This window comes from Myotis daubentonii, chromosome 18 (assembly GCF_963259705.1).
Source record: "Myotis daubentonii chromosome 18, mMyoDau2.1, whole genome shotgun sequence".
Taxonomy (NCBI): Eukaryota; Metazoa; Chordata; class Mammalia; order Chiroptera; family Vespertilionidae; genus Myotis; species Myotis daubentonii.
In genome coordinates, this window is record NC_081857.1 from 22,232,029 (window position 1) to 22,240,300 (window position 8,272).

Below are 8,272 nucleotides of genomic sequence, written 5' to 3' on the forward strand. Positions count from 1 at the left end.
AGGCAGAAGCAGAATGGACAGAGTTGGTTGGGCTCAGGGTCTCCCACCACAGGTGACACCTGGACTGAGCGCTCAGGTCTCCCCGCTCTGGTTCACAGCTCTATTTTTTAGTTTACAGGCAGCTTCTTTACTCTTACTTCCAGCTTCCTTTTAGGTAAGATAAAAAACACAACTCCAAAGTACACAGATTTGCAAAATATCACTAAGAAAAGCAAATGTAAGAGATTTGGATAGAAATGTTTTCCTTGGCTAGGGATACTCTCCCCATGAAACACAGCCATGGCTTGTTCTCTCGCTTCCTTCATACATTATTAGATGGCTCTTCAAATGTTTTTTAGAACACAGAGTAATATGAAGCTTATTACCAAGGTCTGTGATTGAAATTTTAAAAAAGGCACTTATCAATTATTTACCAAATAATGAGTAGTCTTCAATTTTATATTTTTAAATATGTGTGGTATATATGTAATACCCTCATTATAATGCAACAGGTAAATTAAGGACTATGACTATATTTTAAAATATTTCAGTACTTAACCCAGTATTAAAGTAAAATTTAAAAAAATTAACTCACTAAAATTGACTTAATTATTCGAAATAGAATTTTCCATTTGACCACAGAAATTTCTAATGTAATCAATACTCATAGTCTAGCACAGTGTATTCTTAAAAAAATAAAATAGATATTTATAAACATTTATCTGTTATTTTCTGTCTGTGGTATCTATTTTCCTTGATTAGTCAGAATATCTTTTTTTCCTCTTTTTAAATTAAATTTATTGGGGTAACACTGGTTAATATGACAGAATATCTTTTTTTTACATTATTGACAAACTACAAGTAACAATTTTTTTTATTAAAAACCAAAAAAGCCCAAGCAGAAAAAAACATGTATTTTAATACTAAAAGTAAATGTTGCATGCAGTATAAAATGTGCTAAGTATTTACTTACTTTGCAGCATTTTCCTTCCCATTAGGTTACCTGATTTATTACGGTAACAAGAGAAAATGCACTAACCTACTAAGTCTTCCCTAGAAGCAGCAGAGCGTGGTGTGCTTGTCCCTGGTTCTATCTTTAATGAAAGCCTGAATTCCAAAAAGAAACAAAACACATAAAATGACCAACATTTGACAAGCTAATATTAACATCATGTATTTTCCCACAAATTAACTAAAAACATTTTAATAAAAGAGTCTCAGCTACATATTTTTCTTTGAACGCAAACTTGAATAGTTAAGTCTCCTATCTCTTTCACACTAAGCTGATCTTATGGTTATTCTAAGAAATATTAGAAAGGGGCATAAACATTAAAAAGTCACATTTAAAAACAGAAAAATCTCCCCAAACTACCCCAATGTTGTCAAACAATTCATCACTTTTAAAGATATTTGATGAATGACTAAAAGGTGATTTACACTGGAAGTTATAGTGATAACTGATACTTAATTCAGGAACTTTCACATATATTATTAAATATATTATGCAAATTCTTCCTAGAATCTTTACTAGAAGGGCTAATGACTTCTGTAGCACTAAAAGTTTAAAAAACACCTTATTTAAAACTCACCATACAAAAAACTAACCAACTCATCAAAAGACAGGTCTATACAAATAAAAAGGGTTGCTTGCAAAATTCCTGATAAATCCCTGCCCTAAGTCACAGTTTATTAGTTGGTACTTAACTTCCATATAGGATCACAGGCATAGTTTTGAATTCCACAGCAAAAAGAGATTATGATTCCTATCAATGGAAACTATTTCATGAAATAGGATACTAAAGCCATTGTGGAAAATTCTTTGGTGTAGTCCACAAAGCCTATTAGATGCATTTGTCTGAAAATTAATGAAGCCATTTTATTTTTAGCATTCTGTCAACTGGATTTATGAAATTACATAATACAAGTGACATTCATAATGATAAATCTATTATAGGTCTTTAACTTATCACTTCTTTGGTAACCTAAGAGGGGATTACATATACTTATATTCCAATCATTGGACAGTATTAAATGCATGTGTTGAATATGATTAACTAGAACTCTCTGCTTTTTCTTTTTACAGAGCAGTTTGATCACTTGGGCTGCAGACTACACTGAACTCATTCACCTAATAGTTATTGAGCATCTGCTTTGTGTTGGGCACTTTGGTCTCATGGAATAAAATAAGAGACGAAGGCAGACATGGTGGCCCTGCCTCCTGAAGATCATAGTCAAGTAGGTGTAAGACAAAGAAGTAAACAAAATAACTACATTTCCTGACACAGAAGCAAAATAGAAGAAACAGCAAGGAAGCTATGGGTGAATCACAGGGCTATCAGCAGCAGCAGCACATCACCGGCAGCAGCACAGAAGTGGAGCATCATAAAAGTGCAGCAGTGAAGGCTGGCCAGTGTCAGTGCCTTTATCATCATCAAAATACCGTGAGATAACAGTGATGCTGAGTCAATGAAAAAGATGTATCATCATCAAACACTACGTAAGAGCAGTGATGCTGAGTCAATGAACAAAATTATGTTCAGTATTAAAATGAAAGCACTTCTATAGAATTCCATCCTGATTAAATCCTATGCGTGTAATTTGTAATATCCACATTGACTGCCTATATAGATGAAGTTGCCCAAAACAGAGGCATTTGGATAAATGAAATGTCATTTTTATTTAAATCTCTTTCATCAGAAAGATACACTTTTCCCCTAATTACTTTAATGGCTCCTATCTTAAAATGCTCTGATTTTCAACACATTTAATTAGTAGGCTCACGCAACATAATTGCAGCTTTAGAAAAACAATCTATCTTCTTCAGTATCCCATCTGATGCCCCCCCACCACCAAGTGGGTTGGAGTCCTGCAGCAAACTCAATGTTTGATCATTCCCTCCCTGGAACACCTTTCCTTACCCTTCAACACGGAGCTAATTCCTACTCGGATTCAGCCTCAGGTGACACTGTCTCCTGAAGCTGTTCAGGTTTCTCTTCACTTCTCCCACATAAAGCTGAGTCGGGTCCGCCCTTATCTATGCTCCCATAACATACTGGGTATATCTCGATTATAGCACTGTTTGAGCTGTTTTGTAACCATCTGCTATGTGGATGTGTTTTGCATTAGATTGCGCCGCTTAAGCATTTTTCAGAAATTGTAGCCTTTTACTGGTATTAATTGTATTCTGCAAAATTCTTTAAAAATTATTGAAGTTATGGAACAAGGAAGTTGATCATCACTATCATCTGAGATAAAAGCATTTTTATATAATGCATTAATACTGAAAAGTAACCTACTCTTTCAATGTGATAAAATTTTAAAGACTTTGATTGGAAAAAATATTGGTGGAAGACACACCAAGTTAAATTTTAAACTTAGGAACAACTGGCATAATAAAGCTGAACACAAAATATATTTTTTTAAATTAACAAATGAAGCAAAAAACCCTACACAGAGTCCTAAAGGGAAATAAGTTCTTTACTCTCTCATGTTTAGAAAAAAGCTGGCAGCTGTGATGTATAGCATACCACTGAAAAATACAAAAGGTTAATTCCAAATTCCCTCCCACCTTGGTCAGTACTGTGGATGGTAATGAGAAGGAAATGAACACTATTTTAATAATGATTTTTAAAATCTTTAATAAAGGACTTGCTCTAATAAAGAAAAGGGTAAGTGTGGTGCTATATACAACTATATATCCAACCCAAAGGCAAGAAGGTTCAATATTCTCTCAAATCACAAAAACTATTCCAAGAAAGTTCAAAGATGTGTCAAATATCATCATTAAAAAAGGAGTAACTTTTCTACTTGTAGACGGTTTTATTAATTTTTCAGTCTGTTAAAAGATAAATTTCCATAAAGATTCAATGCTTGAATATATAACGGAAGACATTTAAAACTAGAATTATCAAACATAACTATTAACAATCTGAGAAAGATGGAATAGTTTTTAATAAAAGGATAAATGAGCCATGGCCAGTGTGGCTCAGTTGGTTGAGCATCGACCCATGCACTGAAGGTTGCAGGTTCAATTCCAGGTCAAGGTACATGCCCAGGTTGCGGGTTTGATCTCCAGTTAGGGGGTGTGCAGGAGGCAGCCGATTGATGTTTCATTCTCACATTGATGTTTCTTTCTCTCTCTCTCTCTAAAAATCAATTAAAAATCTTAAAAAACACACAGATGAAATATTTGTACATTGACTCAATCATGTCAAGTGATTAAAGAGAAATACATGTAAATACCTTTACCACACCACTGCAAATATATGGCTGGATTAGGCATTTGCGTGATATGATAGAAGACTTAGATGTTTAAATAATTGGGATGAGTGGGGGTAGGACAGTTATACAAACCATTTTTGAAGATCCAACCTACTTGTAATTATCATCTTCCACAAACTTTTGTAGTTCTTCTATATACTGAACAGAGTTCAGATATTTTTGGACGTGAGGCAACATGGGGATATCTAGGCAAAATGTAGTAAGTAATTAAACATCTGATAAAGTACATCTCAAGCACAGTTTTAAAAATTAAGCTGAGAAAATGATATTTAAAGGTGAATTAAGGCCACCTGGCTCCAAATTTAAATTAATTTTAGAAGGACATTACTGAGGAAAATTTTATTTAAAATAAGAATGAAAGTTGTATGGATTAAAGAAACCTCCACAAAACCCAAATAGCCCCATTTACAAAGTCCATCATATTTGAGAAATTTCTTAGAAAAAAAAAGTCAGACGTCATTGTGACTTATCTTAAAATCTCATCTAAAGGCAAGATGTAAGGCAGTTTTGTTTTCTTTTAAAGAAGCCTGGCTCCCATTTGTAAATGTAGTTTTTCCTCCCCTACTTAGAAATTTCAAACATTAATTTAACATTATAATTTGGTATATTTAAAAAAAATGAGAAAAGGACAACAGATAGTTTGATTTAATTTTCAGTAAGATTCACCCCCCCCCACTCCAACTTGTAAGAAGTTTTTGAGGTTTTCTTAAAAGTTTAGACATAGTAAAGTTAGCTTTAAGACAAATTTATTTTAAAGTAATTAACAGTGTAAACTCACTGTTTTATAATGCCGTAAAAATTATGTCAGTAGCCTATATTTATTTAATTCCCTATCAAATTAAAAGAATTCCAACATTTTTAAAATATTAAAAAACACACACAACCTTTTCTAATTATCTGGGCTTGTGTAAGCTGTTTCTATACATGTGCTTCCACAAAGTATAACTTGGAAAAAAATTATTTACTCAATATCAGGCTCAAGAAAAGTGAATAAACTGCTACCAAGGTCAAGGGTCTTAGCTCCTTCCCTAACTGACAAATACAAGAACTGTTTCCATAATAGATCAGGGAGATCAAATGGGATGAATAGAAAATAATTTTGTAAATTATGTTAGCAAAGTTGTTACAAAATAGCAAAAGAGCAAAGAAAAAACTTAAAATTTTAACTATAAAATACTTTGAGATCTTAAACTGGATGCTAAATATTAAACGTGAAATAAAACAGTCACTGTCATCCTTTGTGTTAAGATGTTTCCTGCTATGTGAAAAGTGGCCTTCACTGTGTGTAAATGAATTAGCAGAATCACAATATAATGGCTTAGTATCATCCTTCAGAAACTTACCATATTCACAAGACTGCTGTAAATCAGATATTATTCGAAGGATGTTATTCATCAAATTTGATCTCTGCTCATTTTCTAGAATGCTGCCAGTTGACGGGTATGCTGAATCAATGTAAGTTAAGTCTGACAAATAGATACCTGGAATGAAATTAGATAAATGAGTTTTCCTACTTGTAGTCTGGAAGAGTATGGCAAAGTGAAGGGGGAAAAAGCTGGCTTATCGAGGTATCTCAGTATATGCCTGCCATATTTAGAATGTAGCATTATGAATACACTGCAGCCTTGTAAAAACACGGCCACTGCGGCCTACATTTCCATGGCATTGGGGCCAAACTTGGAAATACAGGGGGGACAAAATCAGGTTCACAGCTGTTCAAATGGAAAATAATACAATAATTAATGAATAATAATACAAGAATAAACTCTGTGTTTCACATACTCACAACTATAAACCTACTTTTGCTCCAACCTTTTTTTTTTTTTTTTTTTTGGTAGAAGTCTTCTTCTGATACTACCTTAAAGTATGGCTTTAAAAAAAATTCTCACCCAAGGATATGCTGAGAGAGAGAGAGAGAGAGAGAGAGAGAGAGAGAGAGAGAGCGAGCGCAAGCTGGCTCTTGAGCAGTATCAATCAGTGGTCTTCCGCATGTGCCCTAAATGGGGATCCAACCCCAAACTCAGGCATGTGCCCTAATTGGGAATAGAACCAGCAACCTTTTGGTGCATGGGCTGATGCTGCAACCAACCAATCGAGCCACCTGGGCAGGGATCATTGCTTTGGTTTTTAAAGCTGTATCAATTCATACTTCCACTGACAGTATGTAAGTTTCTACTGATCTACACTTGATATTATCAGCTCCTTAATTTTTGCCAATCTTGTGAGTGTAAAATATTCATTTTCATTTCCTTGATTAACAATGATATTAAATGTTTATATTTCTATGAAATGTTTTTTGTCCATTTCCCCCCTCTGGGTTGTCTTTTTCTTACTGATTTCTAAGTTCTTAATATACTGTAGAAATGAACCCCCTTGGCAGTTAAATTTTATCCAGTTACTCTTCAACCTACAATCTAATCTGAAGTCAGTATTTATATCTCACTGCTGGAACTTATTCTGGTAAAGGGATAAATGGCCTCCTCATTATTAGATCTTTAAACATTTCGGTCTCTTCCTGTCTCTCTGTAGTCTTTTTTTTTTTTTTTTTTTTAATATATTTTATTGATTTTTCACAGAGAGGAAGGGAGAGAGATAGAGAGTTAGAAACATCGATGAGAGAGAAACATCGACCAGCTGCCTCCTGCACACCTCCCACTGGGGATGTGCCCGCAACCCAGGTACATGCCCTTGACCGGAATCGAACCTGGGACCCTTCAGTCCGCAGGCCGACGTTCTATCCACTGAGCCAAACCGGTTTCGGCCTCTCTGTAGTCTTTTTACTATTCCCTTTGTTCCTTGGTCTTAACTGGCTAGAACCTTCCTACTCTCCTCTGTTCTTGTTTTTTTTCCTCATGTTCCCTGGAATTTGGTATTCCTCATGGTTCTTTCATTAATCTTCCTACTTTACATGTACTTTTTCTGGATTATTTTACTTCTGCAGCTTCAACTACCACCTACTTGCCAATGACTTCCCAAATCTCTCTGTAGACCTGATCTCCTGACTTATTCTCCAGCCAAACTAACTGTTATTTGTTCCTAAACACTTGCCATTCCAATTTCCTGCTGTGCTTAGTGATATTACTAATTGCTAAAGTTTGAGAGCTCAACTCACTCTAGAGAAAAAACTCAGGAGGAATTTACTACTCATATTTTCCCAGATTAAACGACTAGTGAATAAAACATGATCGCTGAATGCTCATGCAACGTGTTACATAATATAAATCAGAGGCCAGAAGCTGGCAGTCCATCTGTCCCAGTGTTTGTAAAATCAGCAAGTACCACAGGAAATACCTCAAAACTTTCTTTTCCTAAAAAATGGGGAGATCTGCAATAATGAGGTACAGCAGAAAAGGGTGCAGACTCCACAACTATAATAATATCAGTTTGTCATAATCCTCATTTTCCTGTTATGGTCTGATTTACTTCACTTATTACATCACCTACTTCATTCTTGCTCTTTTTTAAAAAATTGATTTTTAGAGAGAGGAAGGGAAAGAGAGAGGGGCAGAGGGAGAGAGACACACATTGATCGGTTGCCTCCCGCACATGCCCTAACTGGGATCGAACCTGCAATCTGGGTATGTGCCCTGACTGGGAATCGAACCACTACCTTTTGGTGCACAGGACAATGCTCCCACCAACCAAGGCACACACCAGTTAGGGCTCTGCTGCCTTCTTGTAGTGAGCATTTGTCTTTATAGGCCCTTGAGTTTGCAACCCTTGGTATCTATGTATGTCACAGGAATTTAAAGAAACAATTCTGCAAAAGAGCCAGAAGCTAAGCTGATTTTAAATAAGGATATATGGATTAACAGTTGATGGTAGAGTATCAGAAAGATAAAGTACAAGCTACATCAGTGATGGTGAACCTATGACACGCGTGTCAGAGGTGACACGCGAACTCGTTTTTTGGTTGATTTTTCTTTGTTAAATGGCATTTAAATATATAAAATAAATATCAAAAATATAAGTCTTTGTATTACTATGGTTGCAAATATCAAAAAACTTCTAT

General features: G+C 35.0%; 1 protein-coding gene across 5 annotated transcripts in view; it reads right to left on the minus strand.

Annotated features, from left to right (window-relative positions):
- RALGPS2 (Ral GEF with PH domain and SH3 binding motif 2) overlaps positions 1-8,272 on the minus strand; it is a 122,169-nt gene that overhangs the window by 19,073 nt on the left and 94,824 nt on the right. For all 5 annotated transcript variants that reach the window (XM_059673729.1, XM_059673728.1, XM_059673725.1 and 2 more), the window contains 3 exons: positions 5,604-5,741; positions 4,355-4,445; positions 1,019-1,086 (listed from right to left, as the gene is read on the minus strand). In XM_059673729.1, coding sequence (XP_059529712.1) covers positions 1,019-1,086; positions 4,355-4,445; positions 5,604-5,741 — 297 coding nt within the window. The remainder of the gene's footprint in view (positions 1-1,018; positions 1,087-4,354; positions 4,446-5,603; positions 5,742-8,272) is intronic.